Source organism: Syngnathus acus, chromosome 4 (genome assembly GCF_901709675.1).
Source record: "Syngnathus acus chromosome 4, fSynAcu1.2, whole genome shotgun sequence".
Classification (NCBI taxonomy): domain Eukaryota; kingdom Metazoa; phylum Chordata; class Actinopteri; order Syngnathiformes; family Syngnathidae; genus Syngnathus; species Syngnathus acus.
Genome location: NC_051090.1, coordinates 5,983,130 through 6,003,514, shown reverse-complemented (window position 1 = coordinate 6,003,514; position 20,385 = coordinate 5,983,130). Strand labels below are relative to the sequence as shown.

The window sequence follows — 20,385 nt, the reverse complement described above, 5'->3', positions numbered from 1 at the left end:
GAATGGGCCACTGAACTTTAAGGGCCGTCTTGCTTGAAAGGACAAGTTACAAATAGGAAGAAAGCCGAGGGAGAAATGATTTCCCAGAGATGTACCCCGACTGTGTCGCCCTATCACTGAACCACAGCAAGACTGTTTGTGAGCACTCATGGCACAGCTGCTCGCAAACTAGCTAGCTAGGCTAACTGTTAAAGGATATTAAATGGAGATTCACGATGGAAAGTTGTTGCAGCTAAATGATGAGCTACAACTTTTATTATTACTATTATATTTATTCCAGTAAATATATATTGTGTGCACGATTAAAATATCCAAGCAAACCATTAGCGCTCGAAGCAAGCTAAGCTAATCATCAATCACAAAGTTTGAGCTCAGTGTAAGTTTAAATTGGGTAATACAGGGAAAATGATACATTAATTCACATAATCAAGTCTTTAAAATACCTGAGTAGAAATTAGCTCTACCTCTTGAAGCTTTTATGTGATTTTCCTTCCTCACTAATGACATGTTCAATGGCGACAGTGTTTTTGCAGCTTGGACAAAGTTAATCGAGACCACTTTCAAGGTAGAGAATCCGGAACTAAACTTATCAGCCGAAGCGAGCGGTCCAACAGACAAACAGACAGGAGTGATGCGTAGTCCTATATTTCTCTTCAAAATAATTTTGAAGGCACAATGCATCCAAGTGGAGGTAAACAAGCGTAGCCGACTTTAATAACTGCCGTCACGCCTTCCAGCTATGTCTATTAGGATGCTGGCTCCTGTTTCCATTCTACTTGTTTTTTTACTCCTCACAATTCACACAAGAACTCACCGCCAGCCAGCGGTCTTTGCTTGTGTGTTTGTTTGTGTATGCGTGGCGCGAGGTCACGTGCACGGTTACGGGTGTCAGCGTGGCGGTGGCAGCGACAATGTCATTCCACAGTTTAGTAACAGGCCATTAACTCGTTAATATCGGCCTAATGGGCGTTCTGCTACCTTAAGCCCACAGCCGCGTTTGTGCCATTAGCAGCCACTTAGTGCCGCGTTCGAGTCCACCGGCCACTGGGACACAACAAACAAAATAACAGGCAATATGAGAGAGTACCTATATTTTAGCCTCAATGTAAAAAATTATTCAATGAAACAATGAAAATTCAATAAATCGATTCTATTTGCACATGAATAATAGCAGACTTGCAGTGATACTGCGATAATTGACTCTTGCAAGGTATAAGACCCACTGAAAAAAGTATTTTCAGTGAAAAGTTGTCAGTAACAGTGGCAACGCAAGATGGCTGCCCTCTGACATCAACCGTGAAAGGCCACTGCGGTTATTTTTCCAACAACAAAGTGAGTTGTTTCTTCCAAATCACTTTTCTAAGGACATTACTGTTGTTCTTGTCATTGGATCACATCACATATTTGAGAGAAAATGTATTTTGCAGGGATGAGCTAAAACTCAAGCAAATGAAGTCCCCCAAAAATGTGAAAGTTGATCAGCAGTGTGGCAACTTACCTGACCCTGCTGATTCCAAACTCCTACTTAAGTTGAACTAACACATCACTAAACCAATTTAATTAAACTCAACGAATAAAGGTGATTCTCCCATCCGGCGTTTTTCATTCCTCCCGTCTCACTTCATGCCAACTTGAAAGGATTTAAATGCGGCGTAACACCAGTAGTTAATGCAACTCCCAGATAAAGCTGACATCAAACATCCGCGATAACATCTCGGCTTACCGCCACAAATGAAACGACTTTTGGAATAGCTGAACAAAAAGTGGATGTTGGGGCGAATCTTTTATGCTCGCTTAAAAAAAGAAAAAAAAAGAATAAAACCTGGGACGCTGGAAGGGAGAGAACAGAGGATTTACTGGGAGACGACCATAATCTATCGACACAGAATATTTAAATGTTGCTGAATCAGTACAGATTGCAATATCACAACACTCACATGAAATCAAACTTCTACATAATTCAACGTACTGTAAATGAGCACTAAAATGATAATTGAACCAATGATTTCTGCTGCACGCACGAGAGGCGGACTGCGATAGGATGGTCGCCATGACAACGAGTGGGCAGAAGAATTCGGATGGAAGGAGCGCGTATGCTTTATCTGTGTGAGGCGATACGTAGTTTGAAGTGGCAGGCCTTTTCCAACTGCTTTGATCGCCGACATGTTTGTAGTGAGGGCAAACCTGCAGAACAAGCAGGACTTCACAGAAACTACTGATCCGTAGAACACACACGCACACACACACAAAAGAAATTCTATATTTTCTCTGTCGGTTGCTGAAAAGCATTGACACTAAAAAAAAGTCTTAGCATCCACTATACCAGCGGGTAAGCTAAAGCCTATCTTAGCTAATTTTGGGTGAGAGGTGGGTCCACTTTGGACTTCACCAATCAGTCCAAGGGCAAATATAAAAAAAGAAATCACGCACATTCAAACTGATGGACAATTTTGAGTGCTCAAAATAAATAAATAAATAAATAAATAGAATATATCTATATATATACAAACACAAGATTCAAAGAAGCCTTAAAAACAAGATGGCTGTGCAATATGGGAATGAAGCAGCAGATGCTAGCCCCAAATGAGGCGAAATGATGATAAGATTAACCAATTTTTGGAGGGGAAATTAGTTTAAAACCACAAAGCAATAAACTGCAGTCTGTTTGTATAACAGCGGGAGATAAAGTTCATTCTGTTTGCATACAAAGTTGCAGTGAAACTCTTAAACGAGACGTGGTCTATTTAAACTCCTGCAGAGATAAGGAAGACGCATCGATGACTAAAAACAAAGAAACATTGAGACATGCATTTTTTAGCGGTTCCTCAGGCCGTTATTGGAGGAGAAGGGCGAGGTCGGGCGGCGGGGAAGTGAGCCCGCCCGACAAGACCCCCTCAGCCGGGAGGGCTCAGAGGGAGCAGATTAGAAAAGGGTGATGCAATATTAATTGGCGGCGCTGCATGCGTGCCAGGGAGCAGGGGGGGGGGGGGGTCTGTCGGTGGTTTCACTCCCTGAGGGAAGGCTGTCAGGAGATCGGAGAGACGGGCCGTGATGAGTCGCTGACCTTGTCTGTCAGCTCAGCGGAGGAGGAGAGGAGGGCTCGCCGAGGAGACACCCAGTCCCGCTGACACTCGGATCAACACTCTGCCAGTCTACTGTGAGCCAGCTGGGACACATCACCCCCCCACACAACCAGACAGACAGACTGACCCGAGCACTCCGATGTCCATTGCTGGACAATGCACACCGGAAGCTACGGTAGGTACAATAAAACTGCTGGGACAAAAGTAACCCAAATTGGGTAAAATAGTTAACCCAGCTCTGGATTCAAAAGTCAGTGTTGGGTTATTTGATGTTTTGACTCAGCCCAAACCCAAACTTCAACCCGATAGGGTCAAACTTGCTTCCAAAGTGCAAGCGGGTGAATCAACAGGAGCATATGGGCAACAAGCGTGTGTCAACTTCGGACACACAAACCCTCGACACAAGTCAGCTTCAATTAACCCTCTCCCATCTGTTTCTCTCCCTCAACCTCCCATGCTTCTTTGCCCCACCAGCACACAACTAGGTCACGGTAAATCCATACTATCTCTCTTTTAGTGAATGCTTTGATTTTTAATTCCCACAAAGCGTCCCCCTTGTCAGAAAAGATCGAGCGCCTTAAATTATCAATGCTCTACACGTCAATAATTCAGATTAAGGCGAGGCGGTTGCACACAGTCAAATTTTCCCTGACATCTCCTGAACAAGATTGTCAAAGAGATGGACACAACACAGCCAAGTCGAAGCGGCGAGATCTTTACGCAGCATCCAGCCAGCCTGCAATACATCGCTTTGGTGTGAAGTCAACAACAGGTTACGGAAAAGGGGGGGGGCTGTCATGAGCCGAGCGTGACAGCTGAGCTCTTATTTTGCCCGTCACTACATAGCCATGCGTCGGCCCGCCAGTTCCTGCTGTCCTAACCGTTTTCCAGTGTGAACATACACAGACAGCATACATACGAATATTATTTTTTTTTTTGGCATATCACACATCTTTTGTCATCCACTCCTAACACTTTCCGTGGGGTCCCTCCCTTTGTTTGAGGCCAACATCTACACTAGCTGTGTGCAGGTGCAAGCTGCTGGCAGCTTGTCAGCTTCAGTCAACATGACTTAGCACACACGTACGCGTACACTACACACACATGCACACACTTAGAGGGGTTAACACCTTTGGCCTCCACAATGGAAAGTACTCCCGCTGTGTACTTAAGTTAAATTCCAGAAATTTGTGTGAAACAGAAAGTAGAAGTAGTGATTCAACTTTTTAGTATCAAACTTAAAATGGCACATTTTGAAAAAAAAAAGTGGAGCAAATCGTTTTGGTATCTCAGCTAAAGAAAATTTAATTTCTATATGTAATCATTACATTTTAAAAGAATGTCTTAAATAAACATTCATTCGTTCCCACGACAACGAGCGCTAATACACACAAGCAATAAGAATATCTGTGATGAGAAAAATAATTAGATCAAACTTACATTAAGATGACTATCACATTTACCGACTGAAAAATAGAACAACCGAGATAAGCTAATACATTTTTAATATAGCGTTTGGGAGAGCGATGGTTTAAAATAAACCATTTGGAGTCAAAGAGTGCACGGTGACCTCCCCGAGCGAGTGGAGAGTACGCAACTGATGTCGGTGCGTATGGCCCGGGGTCAAGTGACACCTCCCAACAAGACGCTCATTAACAGCACGCCATTAAAAATGATGGATGCCATGCGTGGCCACTGTGAGTGCGCGTGTGTTGCCGCCGCTTTATGTTGACATTGACAAGGGCGGACAAGTGTTACTTTTTGTTTGTCTTAAAGATGAATTGCAAGCTCGTATGTTCTGAGTGGTCAGGTGTTAAAATTTGATGAAAAGCTTCGTTCAGCGTAATTAAAAAAAGAGAATGCAATTAAGTCATGTGGTAAAAAAAAAAATGGCAGCCGATATTAATCTCGAATATAAAATGTTTTAACTGTGTTTGTGTATATGACCTGCTCTAGGTTAAATCAACAAAATATGTTTTTTTTCCCATTGCAAATCAAACATGATGCATAGTGACCATCTATTTTTCGTTTTAATTTAATCACAAACATGAACATACCTGAGGTCCTTTCAAGTCTGCTTAGCTACGAGAGTCTTGTTATCCAATTAAAAGATTAGATTTCGCTTGTAATTAAAGATGAATCATTTCACGGTTTGGATTTGTCTACCGCTTTTTATTACCAAGGCCCCCAGATGAAACGCTTTGAAAATGATGAGGATCTTGAAGAGAAAAGAATTCAGCTGTGTGACATTTATTTTTGTTGCTTGAGTCATTGAGGCGGCCTCTTTAGTTGTGGTGAGAATGCAAAGCGGGCTAAACGCGCATGACGAATGAGTGCTTGAGAAGAGACAAACAAAGCAATGAAGTGCGGCACACTTTCATGTGGCGGAACGCACACTGACGCCTCTACGCTTGATTATGTACATGTAAGACTGTTTACGGCTTAAGGTACAACATGCTTTTTGTTGTTGTTGCACAAACGACACATCTTTCATGATATTTTCTTGACTGAGCACAAGGAAAAACACAAGTATACTGTGGAGCTCGGGTGACAAACGTGACATTTGCTTTAAGCTAGCTGTAAAAAATGCTAAAACTCAAAATTCTGAATTCATCCATTTTGCACAATTGTGGATATCACAATTTTCACACTTTTATGCTCAGGAGCCATGTCTAATAGACCTTTTTTAAAATTGTGCAATACAGTACCGTTATTCAATTGGATGTCACTGTTAAAGTACACAATGTTAGCTAACTGAGGCTAACACCTCAAGTTACAATGACGTAATCTATAGCAGGGGCTATAGATAGAGGCCACTGCTGCTCTTTTAATTGCTTTAGTAAACAAACTGTAACAATATACAGTAATTAGAAACATTCTCAGCACACGTCAACTAGCCTCAGCTGACACCGCCATTATAACCCGCATTGGCTAATGCTAGCCAGCCTCCGGTATGTTGTCATACATTCACGTCAACAGAGCAGACATGCCTTTTAAAGGAATCTAAATCAGAATCAAAATGAAAATTAAGTTTATTACGGAGGTGTCGAACGTAACCCCGATGATCAACAATTGATTGCTGACGTTATTAGCTTAATACGTCGATGGACGTCTTACATTAAATGAACATTAACATACTATGAGTGCAATTGGCTGATTTTGAAACAAGACATCAATGTGAGAGCGAGGGGTGTGTCGAGTGCAAAGGGGTGAAAGAGGAAGGGGAAAGGTGAGGCGCTGGTGATGAATATTTAAGCACGTGTATAGCGATTAGCAAGCGGGTGCTGCGAGGGGCCGTGCTAGTGACATTGGCTGCTGCCATGACGACTCGCAGCAAAGGCGCTTCAAGCTTTTTATTTTTTTTTAGGTGGTAGTTGGGGGTCGCTTGCATTAGTAAAGGCCATGTGGGGGCTTGAGGTTGAAGCATGCGTGAGTGCATATTCACATGTATAGGCTCACTTTTGCATCCATTTGCTGGAGGGCCTGATGGAGTCCAACATTGCTAGTTTCTAATCACTGCAAAGAGCCAAACAAGCTTGTTGAGAACGATAAGGACCTTTTTGAAAAGAGCTGGCAGCCTCCATATCGCTTATATACTATGTGGGGACATGCAGCCCATCATGGTGAGTGGGGACGAATGGAGGGAAAGAGGGAGGGTCACTTTACTGTCGACTGGTTGCAGAAGCCACAAGCGTAATTAAAATGTATGAAGTTAATAACCTTGAGGACTAAATAATCATTTTACACCACTGCGGGAAATAAAGATTATTATGTGACTCATGTTTCACATGTTAAGTTCAGGAGAACACTGACAATAATGGAGAGCAACAACTAAGGGAATAGTGTGCAAACTTTTGTGCCCAAGAGACACATTTCATATTTTTAATTATATGTCATTGTGACATCATTTAAGTTTTCAAAAGATGCATTCCAAACGGTTTCAATGTCACAGCGACTTGACAAGCCGGGTAAGACGAATCGGAGAAGCTCCATAAAATCAGCAAAATGTCCATATTCATTAGGTTGTACGTGTGACAAAAATACAATGTTCCCCTAGCTGACTGCGGCGCAGGGCCGCCGCCACCGCCGCGCTTATGCGTCAGACAGCGAGGCTGCAGAGCCCAGCCCAGTATCTCCGCCACAGCACTAATCCATCATCACCTCCACTGAATCACCGTGCTGCCAATAATGCCGGGCGGCAATACATTAAGAGGCATGTGGCAGGCTTTAGCCATAGTGACATTGACAAGTCCCCTCGGGGTGTGCGAGAAGGCTGGCCGCGTGCTACACTTGCTTACACGCGCAATAATATATGGAAATGCAGCCGTGTGCAAGAGCAGCACACTTTGATCTATTCATGGAGGAAGTCTACTTGGGGCCAAAAAGTGCAATGGTAAGGATCACAGATTTATTTTTGGGGAGTACCAACAAAATCATTGATTTAATATATTACATTAACATTATCGTCTGTAAATATTACACTGGTCAACAATTGTTTTAACAGCAACAGGTGGAGTTTTTTTCTGAAACGTCATCGCTATAAATTACAACACATGGTAAAATCTATATTGCGCAAGCTTTTATATGTCAAACTGAAAAATATCAAAAACCTGATGTGCTGGAAAAAGTCAGAAAACAGTATTTCTGTTGGCCCAAAGTTAAATGAGTGTGTGTTGTAAAGCGATAGCAGAATCAAGTGTCATTAATTGCATGCATCATATTTGCTACTTTGAAAACTGACCTAAATGCAAATAGCAAAAATAATTTTTGGTGTGCTCCAGTTTTCAACAAAATTTCACCCTAATTTAAGAAAATCCATTTGGTCTTTGTAGAATTAATGACTGACTTATGTATTTATCAAATAAGGCTGTTGGTCATAGGGATCAAGAGTTGATTTGGCTAAAATGCTGATATTGTGTTCAATAAAAGGTAAAAGTGATGTTTCATACTCATTCATCCATTTTATTAGTCATTTATATTTATTTCAGTGGGTATAAATAACCACTCACTTTGGGATCTAGCGCTGAGTGAGCTACTTCACCTAATTTGCGATACTTTTTTTTTTAATCACAAAGACTCAAGGTTCACCTGCACTTTCAAAATTGCTTTGCCAAGTAAAAAGCAAGTTTTTAATTAAAAAGATGTAAATCTGTCAACCCCCCATTTAAAGAACTAAAATAAATGCAGTAGATCAGTTTCCAACACGAGTCAAAACAAACAATCAGCAAATGAAAAGACAAAAAAAGCTAACACAAGATTAGTGCTGATAGAATAAAAGTCTGCTTTTATTTTGTTTTATTCTTTCTACATGAAACACATGTTCCTGAATGCAGCAAGAGACACAATAAGAGGATGCTAAGCATCGTGCCAGCGTAGCAGAGGTGTGGCCGGTTGAGCGAGGACATACATACACACTATTGCCTAGTCGAGATCGTCGTTTGCCTCAGGGAGACAAAAGCGGGTTGTGGGAGTGTTGACTGAAATCACGAGACGGTCTTTCACATTATCGTACCAACAGACTAGAAACAGCGTACATGAATTATCCCGTCTTTCCCTAATGAGCATGACAATGCACTTCAACCCAGCATAGTTCAATTCAGTCACGACAATGATGTTGGTTAAAGAAGTTGCCATGACAATAAATGTCACTTTAGGTTGAAGAGATTATCAAAAATAATCAACAAAACAGTCCAGTGGATGGCTTAAGAGCTGCAAAAAATGAATGAACATACTGATCAATTCTTGTTGGAACTATGGAAGTGGCGAATAATCAATTACAATCATAAGAATTTTGTTGAGAAAGATTTCTCCAACCCATTAAAAATAAGAATCCATTCATTTCTGGTTAATTTCTCCCATGGTTGATCAAGGAAACGCAGTCAAATGCCCATCCCGAGTTGGAACAAAAACGATTACAAACTAACTTTGTATTAGAAAATCTCCCAAAACAAAACCCGAATGCATATTTATGTATGGTGTGGGTCACAGTCTGAAAACATTGTCTGCTACATTGATACTGAAAAAGATTTGAAAGCAGGTACCAGGAACACGCACACAAAGAAAAAGCCACAAAGAGCCACTTGGATCGTAAATATTCAGCTTTTTAAGTCGTGAACGCAAACCAGTCAGTGGAATCCATTTTCTGTCAAGTTCTGCAATTAATACAACAAACACAAAGCCAGATTTCCTCCTTTAACATGACATAAACACACGTTGGCAGCAAACAGGCGTTGAAAGCGTCCTTTTTAAAAGTCAACAGGTTCTGAGGTACTCGTAACTAAGTAGAGAACAATATTTGGGCGGATAGCACGTACGCGAGCGACACATTAACAGCAAAGGTTTTAGCATTTTTGCGATTGCTTTCACCAAAACGTTGAGGGACTAGCGGTGTGGTCGGCGCGCCTGAATATACCCCCCTCCCCCCCTGTGAGGGTTGCAAACATAGAAAAAAAACAGCACCATTTGAGGTCCGTATAGAACGGTTTGCTGGTAGCACCGTCAACCAGTAAAAATCTCCAAACGCAACACAGACACAAAACACGAACACGGGAGCGACTGCACGACGTTAGCCAAGAGCAGATTACAAGACGGGCGCGGTCCCTCGACGACGCACAGCTGCCTCCTCCGCCAAGCAGCTCAACAAACATCCCTTTTCCGAGAATGATATTGTGAATCGAGGTGTTTAAGAAGAGATAGATACTGTATATATATATATTTAGATATTCTGTACATGTTGCGCAACCAGGTATAACTTTACTATAGATTTTCTTTTGACTATACACAGAGATCTTACTGACAAACAAACACCAGAGTAACAATGAGGTAGGGCGGTGAAAGTTGGATGAAGTAGAACCGGTTTGTGGATTGTATACAAAGTTACTGATACTGTAATCAAAAAATAGAGAACAAACAACGTGTTCCTCCCAGTATTGTCTCTGAGACTCAAACATTAACGTCCTATGTACAGCGAGCGCTCCCGATAAAGACCTCGGCAAGCCCCATCTTGATCTCTGTGCATTTTGAAACAACAGTTGGCTTTCATGCCAGCAACTGGAGGTGGCACAGAAAGAAAATCACAGCTGGTGAGGTTCAACTTCCTTTTTTGTCCGGCGCTGCCCGGCTTGGCTATACACTATTCGTCCAGTTGTTACAAAGATGCTGATTAAGCTGAATCAGCATTAAGTACCTCAGTGTACAAGTCCAAAGACTAAAAAGGGAACCAGCCTATCGAAAGTTGACACTTTTTTTTTTTTTTTTAAGCATTGTCTTTACCCCGGCCCCTTTTGGCATCAAACAACAGAGAAATGAACGATACATGAGGTCATTACTGGAATATCTGAATCGCATTTGCTAGAATTGTAGCCTCTAAAGGGGGCGGGTCTTTTTTTTCCCCAATATTAGCGTAATTACGTTGAACATATTTACAACACAGTGGGACTGAGCTCAGTGCTTCTGTTTTGGTTGGGAAAGAAGTAAGAAAAGTTTCAATTGGGGCCCTGCAGTTGAACTGCGGAATTCAAATTAATAGGGGTGCGATAAAAGGCAATCCGATGCGGATCTCGATGAATGGGATGCAATACGATTCAAGGAATGTACATTCTGCAGCGGAACGATTAGCGGGATTACGATTCGATATGATGTCGTTTCTTCATGAAAGTCTATATATAGTATTTTTGTACTGGGGACACCCTATGCAAATGGAAGAACCACTAGAAACTCAACCTTGGTTCTACTAAATTGGGATGGGCCTCTTGTTATTGTCTTTTTGAATGTGCAAACCACACTGATCGTTCAGTCAGCATCCCGTTTGTTTTTCGCATTCAAAACTTTGGCTCACGTAGACCATTTACGTAGAAACAAAGACATAATACCTAAACATGACCGACATTAAACTCCAGTTATAGTAATGTAACAAAGCTTTTGAGTCACAAATCTCTCAAGTTTACTGCTCAGCATCGGCATGTCAAGAACACACCCTGCCGCTCACAAAACAAAACATTTTAAGGTGCATCATGTTAATAGAATGATTGTTTGGCCTTAATTTAGTATTTTGATAAGAAATAAAGACTAACATCCCAAAGAGGCTTTTTTTTTTTAAGATTGACAAGTTGACGTTTAAAGTGCATTTGATGTCAATGATTTGTCAAACTAACAAGTTTGACGAACAAGTTGATATTCAGAGTGAGGCGCAACACTTCTCTAATAATACCTCCAGCTTTGCATCACTGATCACTTTGGCTCGGAAGATTTTTTTTTTCTCTTTCAGGGCTCTTCATCACACTTTAAAGCCAACAAGTTGTATGAAAAACAACAAACGCTCATAACGAATATAAAAAAAGAAACATATATGATTATGACATCAATTAGATAGTTGTTTAGAACATGTACAACCAAACTGGAAAACAAAAGACGACAATCTCTCAACAACATAAGGTAGCTCAACAAAAAGGCTGAACTAAACTTTGGGGAGGGAAAAAAAAAAAGAGAGTGATAAAAAGCAACTGGCAACAAATGTAGAAGTGTGAAGAGAAGCGAAGGCTTGACAGGCAGCTCTGCAGCAGATTCACAGTTTTGCCTCTGTTGGCTCACACTTGAGATTTCAATCTCTAAGACTTTGTTTCATAGCCATGGAAAACCTTGTGGGATGAAACAAGACAAAAACGAACAAAGGACAAAATGTCCCTCGGGTGGCCATATTTAGTTTCACCAATGGCATTTCTAATTGTGGACTTCAAACAAAAAAATCACCAAGAGTCACGTCTCAGACAGCTTTACCCACACTTTCTTGCTCAAGACCTGAACTACGACCCCTACTGATGATCCGGCTCGACTCCACTGACGCTCGCAACGGTACCGATGGCCGACTCTTACATTCCCACAGCAAAGTGCACGTCAAGTCTCGAGACTTCAGCTTGGACTACAATCGCAGCTCACTAGAAAAGACAAGGGGCACCACGTGCCCTTGGTGATTGGCAAAATCCATTTAAGGCCTTTCCTGCTCCACTGTTCAACAGTTCCAGTGTGTACCAATGACAAACACGCCTCAGGAAATCGTATTCATAGAGATTGGTCACTGTACAATCAGAATAAACCAGTCCGTCTCAGAACGGAAACACCTAATAATAATTTTTCCACGATTATATGAATTTTGAGATTGTCTGGAGCCATAATCGTAATCACGATTAAAATTCGATTAATTGAGCAGTCCTACTCTGCACGTTTTCATTTTGTTCCATACAACTGTCAAAATTGTGTCAGGGGGAGGCTTTAATTAGGTCAAAATTAAGATGATCCACTATTTTTAGATTGTCTATTTGAGTCAGCAAATTTTTTGTTTCATTTCTTTTCATAAAACCCCTCAGTACATTTCTTTCAGAAAATCCCCCATCAAGGACCATTTGAACAAGTTCGACTCAATTCTGGCGATTGACTTAAAACGCCACGACCACAAAAATCTCTCACAGCAACTGACCGTTGCAATCTCGCATGTCTTTTACAAAATTAAGACTCATTCATTAGACACTACTTTCTCACTGCACGGCGACTGAAGACTTTAATCCGGGGAAGTCCTCTTTTACTTTTTAAAAGCTTAAAGGACTCAGAGTGATGTTCTGACGCAGAACAATAAATCAATTTCACAATCTGTTCACGCGCACACACACACCAAGGCCAGCAGTTTCTCGTACTGACCCCAAAAGTAAAGCTTCGTTAAAAAACACTTATTCTTGTTCCTGTCTGGCTGGTGAGTAAAGCTGTCTGGAACTCAATGGACTAACTGTCAGGGGGGGTGCTGGTTTTAAAAAGGGGCCACAACCAATCAGATGAGTCGTAGGAATAGGGGTTCCGCGAAATCAAGCTGGCTTGACCACTATATGCCATCATAGGTAAAATTCTCCATCTTGACTGTCTGTCTGATGAGCAGCTTGGATTCTCGCCGCTCCTCGTTCTTGATGGACTTGTTGATGTCCATGATCTTCTCACAAATGTATTTGTTCACTTTGGACAATCTTTGCGTGATTTCGGCACTGTTTGCCGTCTCTTGGGACACTCGGTCGTACAGACACTCTGCGGTCAAGACAAAAGTGCGAATGGGTTAGAAGAACCGTCCGATGTGGTCGAGCGGTCTAAGCTTCTTACCTCGGACGATTTTTAACTTGCTTGGTGAGAGTGGAGGTTTGGGAAGGGCGTCTTTTTTCTTTTTGGTAGCCACCCCAGTGACGCTTCGGTTTTTGAGGGTTTCTGTGCCCCAGATCATGACGGCCAAGTTCTTTGTGAACTTGGAGTCTCCTTGGGTACGCTGTAATTGGTGCCACTTCTCCTCCTCCACCCAGATGCCGCCACCAAGGTGAACCTACGTGTCGTATAACAAATTAAAATAAAATATAGAAACATACATGCAAGTAACAGCTGGTACATCCTGCTGTGGTTAAATAAACGCCACTTTAAAATTGTGCCATGACTGAAAAGGGCATTTTGGTGGAAAATAGAATTTTTCAAATCATCACGAAAATTACTGTGTTGTTTTCAACTCGTTTGAATTGTTTGTCATTTGTTGTCTCCAAGCCCATTTCAAATTGTTTTGATTACTGTCGTTTATAATAATAAGAGATGCTACCTTACCATCAGTCAAACCAGTTTGAAGTCATTTTCTTAATATTCCATTTCGTAACTTTTTCCAGCAAAATAGGATTGACTGAAAATGGCTTCATGATTAGAGGTTACAACAAAAACACAAGGGAACAAAATGAAGGAAGACAAAACTACGCCGTTTTGAAACTTGCTGCCAGCAATGTGTTGTTAAAGTTATTGAACCTGCTTTTTAGCAACATCTACCGTTTTTTTCCGTGTATAATGCGCCCCCATGTATAATACGCACCCTAAAAATGGCATGTGGATGCTGGAAAAAAGCCTGTACCCATGTATAATACGCACCCAATTTTTTTTTTTTTTTTTTTTTTTTTTTTTTTTTTTTTAAGTCCCAATGATCGTCACACACGCAGGGAGGCAATGGGTCCCATTTTTATAGTCTTTGGTATGGTCTTAACTAGGCTGGATGTATTTTCTTTTGTTGGCGTTGATTTCTCCGACTGCCCATAAAGGCACCACCGCAATCAGATGAAAAGAGAGGAAAGTGACGTGCGGACATGTGAAAAAGGCGGCTCTGTATGGGAGAGACGTTGAAGAGGAATAAAAACACCCTTGGAAACCAAAACTTGCCCCTCGTCGTGACTCGGAGCCGCAACAAATGTTTCGGATTTGTGTAGGGTACATTGTGACAGCAAACGAGCAGGTGATCGAGCAAGCGTCTGATACGAGAGCATTGCGTTCGTATGGAGCGTGTTTGAAGTGAACAGCAGAGACGAAAGGAACATGGCAAAGTGTTGTGAAATAAAATATTACCTGTAATACGCATTTTGTTATTTGCTGATTGTATTAAACTATCACATTCATTGTCAGTCAAGAAGAGAAGAGGACTATTATCCCTTCTTTGACGAAATGACCAGAGCACAGTACAAACACACTATTGTCGGTCAGTCCTGTTGTTGGTTTTGTTGTACCATGATTTTCTTAAAAAAAAAAAAAAAAAAAAAAAAATTTAAAAAAAAAAAATTTAAAAAAATTTGTACCCATGTATAATGCGCACCCCAGATTTTAGGACAATAAATTAGTTAAATTTTGCGCATTATACACGGAAAAAAACGGTACTTGCTATCCTAGTCAATTGTGACCTCGAGGTTAGGTGGCTCCAATCTAATCCAGCCAAAGGACAGGGTAGGCAACAGCGCTAGCAGACATCTTAACCGGCTCTTACTTAAACAACACAGCTAATCCCGAGAAGCACCACTTTTGCCGACTAAGATTCTCAAGTAAGCTCAAGCCACTGGCTGCTCGTTGGTTGGATTACTCCCAGCGTGAACTTCGCATGTATCTCTCTCCACAGGCTGTTGCATAAGCACGGCGAGTCGATTGGCAGCCAGGCGGTCGGCCCTCGTCTTTTCGGTGGGCAGAAGCAGCAGGAGTCGCATCTGACTTGCTTTCTCTCAGCTCTCGTATCACTCTAAAGTCTTTAGGCCGGAGTCCAAAAGGATTTTCCCCCCTGTGGCTAATGTGCTTTAGGCCGCGGGCCAGATTCGTTTCTTCTGCCCTTCAGTCGGGCGAGATTTGTTTTCAATCTCACTTCAAGTTCCTTAGATTTATTTTCTCGACGTCCTTCCTTCTCGCCGGTCCGACACTTTCGCTGCGGCTAAGCTGTCAGTCACTCTGAATTTCTCTGGTGCAAATAATTAAGACGGGGTCCCTGATGTAAGGAGGCTTCTCATTTGCAAGAGTTCTTCACGCCTCAGGTGCCCACAAGTCCCAAAGCTTGTCGTACCAATTGCACCCCTGTCAACGGAGACTTGCTGGTTGCAATACGTACGGGCAACCCTAACTGGCTAATAACCACTGATGATGCTGGCCGGGCCTGCAGGAACAATAACACTCTTCTCAACCTTGTTTACCTGACAGAGCCGGACAGGCGAAGGGACTGAGCTGAGGTTTTCTGTTACCGGTGCGCTCCACTGAATTGCAGAGAGCCAGAGATTTTCTTGGTCTGTCCTCATGTCATTTGTTATTTTGATGCATTATTAACCATATTGAAGTGTTGAACCGAGCTCAAGAACAAATCTCTTGAACACTCCACTGTCTGAGAAGAGTCGTAAAATTCCGCCGCTTTCCTCAATCTGGAGAGAGCTGTTAAATATGATTGTCGCCTCCAGGTTGAGTTGAGAGGATTTTTAGTTACGTTTGAGCGAGTCCGTTTCGGCGGAGGATAAAAATATCCTGTTAGGTTTTGTCAGTCCATTCCTTGACGTTAAATAAGTAGATAAAAACAGAGGCAGTTATCCAGAGCAAGTTCGAAGAAGCCCACCTTGCCATCGTTGCACGTGTAGACCGTTCGGGGAGATGGTGAGTAGCTGGAACTGGTGTTGGCTTCTTCTTTGAATGTTTCCTGGGTCTCAACAATGGGTTCAACCACCTCAGCCTTGATTGTCTGAGTGCCATTGTCATGCATAGGCTCTAGAGAGGAAATATTTGAAAAAGACACCAGGTTTGAGATACTGAAGGAGTGCCCACATGCTTGTCTGAACCCGGGGACAGGAGGTTATTTTACCCCAGCGGTTAAGCTGGCTTGCCGGCCGGCCGCCTACGTTAAGCTCCGACGTAGCCGATGTGTTTTAATATCAGGCAGTGCACTCCCATCCTGTGTACAAAGACACCCGATGGTGTTCTAATCTCTCTCTTGCCTGTCCATTAGATAGTCCAACCAGTGAGCGGGCTTCCCTGTCTAAATCGACAGATGAAGTTACACTGATGGGCGTCTGGCTAAAGTGCTTTCTGCACATTGCTGAACTTGCAAACACTCGCCCACTCAAATTCCAGGACTGAATTTATGGCTGTGCTGGATCTATCCATAATCATTTGCAGAATTATAATCCCATTGTTGGAATAACTGCATGAGATTTAACTGTGTCTTCAAAATTACTGTGGGAAATCGAGCGACTAAATTCAGCAGTATTTTATTATTGCAATTTGTCATTGTCAAATCTATCACAAGCACATTAAATAACTCTTTACAGGAGGGAACTGAACTCTGTTTGGTTATAAAGCGATTCTTTTGCATTAATTTTTCACAGCGTGTAAGACGATGCGTAAAAATTGTTTAAAAATTTAACAGCTGCAAATTGCATTCGTTTTAATTTCATTAAGTGCTGCGGACGCTCGACTTTTGATGTAAAAAAATAAAAGGTCAGTTCATAGGGTTGACAACTTATTTTGATGAATTTTATGATATGATTATTTTTGAAGTGCTGACTTAGAACTGTTAATTCTGCCTGCGCTTGCTGTAAACTTGAGTTGTGATCCACCGGGGAGTGTAAACATCTGCTAGCTGACCGTTGTGAAGATAAAGAGATAAGACCACCTCTGCAACTCGTGGAAAGCAGTTTGCAGTGGCGACCCCAGCTGAAGCTTTCACGAGATAAAGACGTGTTCTGCACACCCCAACTTCCTTTTTGAGAATAAATACAATTGCTGCGGGAGCAGAGTTCGGAGTTGCTTTCGAGCACTATTGTGTCACACAAAAGTGATGCTGGCTCTCCAAGCGCAAAAATGGGCATCCTGTCTCTATGGGGGGATTTGAAATATGAAATATACCACGAACAAAAATAAAAGTAATCACCAAGTGGAGGAAAATATGGCACAACAGTGACATTACCAAGAAATGGACCGTCCTTCTCAAAATGGCTGAAAGGACTGTTCAGGAAGGCTGGCAACGTTAAAGGAGCTACAGGAACATGTGGCAGGCAACAAGTACTTGAGAAGAATCTCTCATTCAGCTCCATATGTCTGGGCTAGGAGCTCACATTGGAAGACTGAAGCCTTATCTTACACATACATGAAATTTCATACATGCATCTGTCATGGTCCGATGAAACAGAGGTTTTGTTAACGGGTGCCAGATGTGTGCTGCCTCAAACACAAGAGTTATTTTTATTTCCCCTCTCAATTTTTTCTCTCTCCAATTGAGTTGTCCAGGTTTTAACAGTGGAAAAGTTTTAAAATAATTTATCTTGGTCTAATTTTTTCAATACACCAAACACCTTGTTTTGAACAGGGGTGTGTCGACTTTTTATACATTAGTCCTGGTCAAAACAAAAGAGTAGCAAAAGTAGTTATGTTTGTGCATCGGTGTTGCCTTACCACTGCCCAGCCTCATGAGGAGCACGTCCTGCAGCCGGCGATTGAAGTCCCTGAGTTCTTTGACTTCAGTCAGCAGGCTGCCGTATTCCTTGAGTTTCTTTGTCTGTTGCACCAACTGCCGGCGTGTTCTTTCCAGCTCCTGCTGCAGCCTCCTCATCTCGTCCTCCTGTTGCCTGTAGCTGTCGACCAGCTCGTCGTAAAGGACGCGAGGAACCACCGCCGCGGCCGCATCCGTGTCCACCTGGAGATGTTGCTGCTGCTGTTGATGCTCCTTCTGGAGTTGTTCTGCTTCCATGTCTTCGTCTTCATCATCGGCATCCTCTCCCTCCTCAGCCAGTCGATCCTCATCTAGATCCTCTTCGCCTTCCATGCAGGAGCTGGCTGCGTTTCTTTCGAGGCGAGCCACTACTGCTGCCAAACTTTTGGAGGAGTTTGAAATGGGGCGACCATGGTCTTGCGATAAAGCCTTTGGAGGGAAAACATTTGACAATATTAAAGGTCAGATTCTCATAAAACACAAATCATTTGTCAATTCCGGCCCTCAAAGGTCTAAAACCTGAAAGGACCTAACATGGGGAAATGCCCACCATGTGCTTTTTTTTTTTTTGGAAGACTGTGGAAATCTCACGAAGAACTAAAGTGGAGTTACAGAGTTCCCGATGAGCCGCTCAGAGGATTTGTCTGCAAAAGGGCATCTGTCCAGAGTGCTGGAATTTGTGTTAATCCACCATATGGTAAAAATAGAGCGAGGGATTTTGGGTGGAAGCCCAATACATACAAATATGTCACGTCCGTCGGCGTTTACACAGTTTTGGGATAATTCTTTGCATTCTACAAATAGTAAATTGATTCATGGACCAGCAGCAAATGTTGACATGTGCATCATTGTTGTTTATAAAGTGGTCAACTCTTTTTCCTATCCATTAAAATAGTCTGTATGCTCAAAACATCATGAACTGTAATTCTTACCTTTTTATGCCTGAGAGGCAGCCTATCCCTTCCAAAACTGTTCTCAATTAAATTTCCGGAATTCTCGAGGGACATTTTAGGAATTTTCATCTTCTTTTGCATTATAAAGTCTTCAAACTCCTCTACAGCATCTGCAAAGTTCAAGACACATTCATCAAGTTTCTTTCTGATCAGGTCTTCTCATTAGATTGCATTTACTTAAACACGACGGGGAAAAACAAAAAAAACAAACTTCATTGAGATACAATCAAAGAGCAGCTTTTAACTGCAGTGGAAAGCGTTCGCCGGATGGATGTCACAGCCCAGACAGCTCACAAACAGGGATTAGCTATGTTAGACAAAACGACCAGTCAGTAAGTTAGCGAGTTAGACGTGTCATATATTTATCCAAAAAATGAATAAAAATGCGCTGTCACGTTGCTGACATGTCTGCGGATTGTCTGGAAAGACACCGCAGCGGCGCATCTTCTTTGACACACACAAAAGTCAAACCGATAGCTTTTAACGCACCAAAGTCGTCGGGTAGAGGATATCAATTTTAAAAAATAATAAACATAATAAAATATAATAATAAACATCAAGCGTCGTTTTCTATGTTGTTACGATCTTCTGACAGCTCTACGTGTGCAGACAGCTAACATAGCATGCTAACCGGGGCACACAGACGAGCTAACAAGCGTTAGCTTGATGTTGTAAACAAGCGACGTTGCAGGCTAACGTTACACGCCGATCGTCCAAACAACGGCAACCTTTCCGTAAGTGTAAACACATAAGGACACTCGTAGCAAAGTTGTTAGCTAGTATGTCCTAGCTAGCCGGGACCTTACTGCAGCGATTGGAGCTCAGCTGATGATGTCAGATCGCAGTAAATAACTTGACACATGACATAGCAGTGTTTGACATACGTCAAAGTCTGTGAGGAAAACTTGGATTTCGGTAAATGACATGAAGAAATGAGCAACTTACCTGCAAGGGCAATGATGTGAGCTTCGCACGGTTGGCCTGCGCTCCCATTCTCTTGAGTCCTGCGCACCACATACACCTTCTGATGATCGAAATCGGCTCCGTGCTCCGGGCTGAAATCTTGGATGCTTGAAACGGGCATCGCGCAACATATATCGTCTCCGAAGAATCGAACAAAAGCATACATTATTTTCCTTTCCCCGATTGTGTACTTTTACATACGGTTGACTTGCTTTCCCTTTCGCTTCACAAAGTATAAAAAATATACACATAGGGAAGGTTGTGGATCATATCGGCGCTTGATTGCTTTTGTCTGGTCCACATCATCAAGGCATAACTAACAAACAAAACATTTTCCTCAAATATAATTGGAGTGCCAAAAAAAAAAAAGAAAAAGTAAGCACAGTTTGTGATTTTCTTATTTTGTATGTACAAAAAAAAAAAAAAGTTTCTTTTTTGGAAGAATTAATATCTAATATAAATAAATAAATACTATATTGAAAAACGAGTCACTCTTAGGTCAAGGTATCACGGTAGTTTACACAGTTTATATACCCTAATTCTATTTCTTGTTTTGCTGAAATTAGCCTATTTTGATGCAAGTGAGGTGACTGTTAACATATACATA

General features: G+C 41.9%; 2 protein-coding genes across 2 annotated transcripts in view; both read right to left on the bottom strand.

Annotated features, from left to right (window-relative positions):
- agbl4 (ATP/GTP binding protein-like 4) overlaps positions 1 to 20,385 on the bottom strand; it is a 163,568-nt gene that overhangs the window by 23,053 nt on the left and 120,130 nt on the right. The gene's annotated exons all lie outside the window — the stretch shown is intronic.
- On the bottom strand, positions 8,345 to 20,086 carry bend5 (BEN domain containing 5). Its single transcript, XM_037250721.1, has 6 exons — positions 19,761 to 20,086; positions 18,795 to 18,925; positions 17,826 to 18,291; positions 15,994 to 16,142; positions 13,221 to 13,434; positions 8,345 to 13,148 (listed from the first exon to the last, which is right to left on the bottom strand). Exons 1-6 carry the CDS (start codon positions 19,942 to 19,944, stop codon positions 12,952 to 12,954), a joined length of 1,341 nt encoding a protein of 446 aa, XP_037106616.1. The 5' UTR covers positions 19,945 to 20,086; the 3' UTR covers positions 8,345 to 12,951.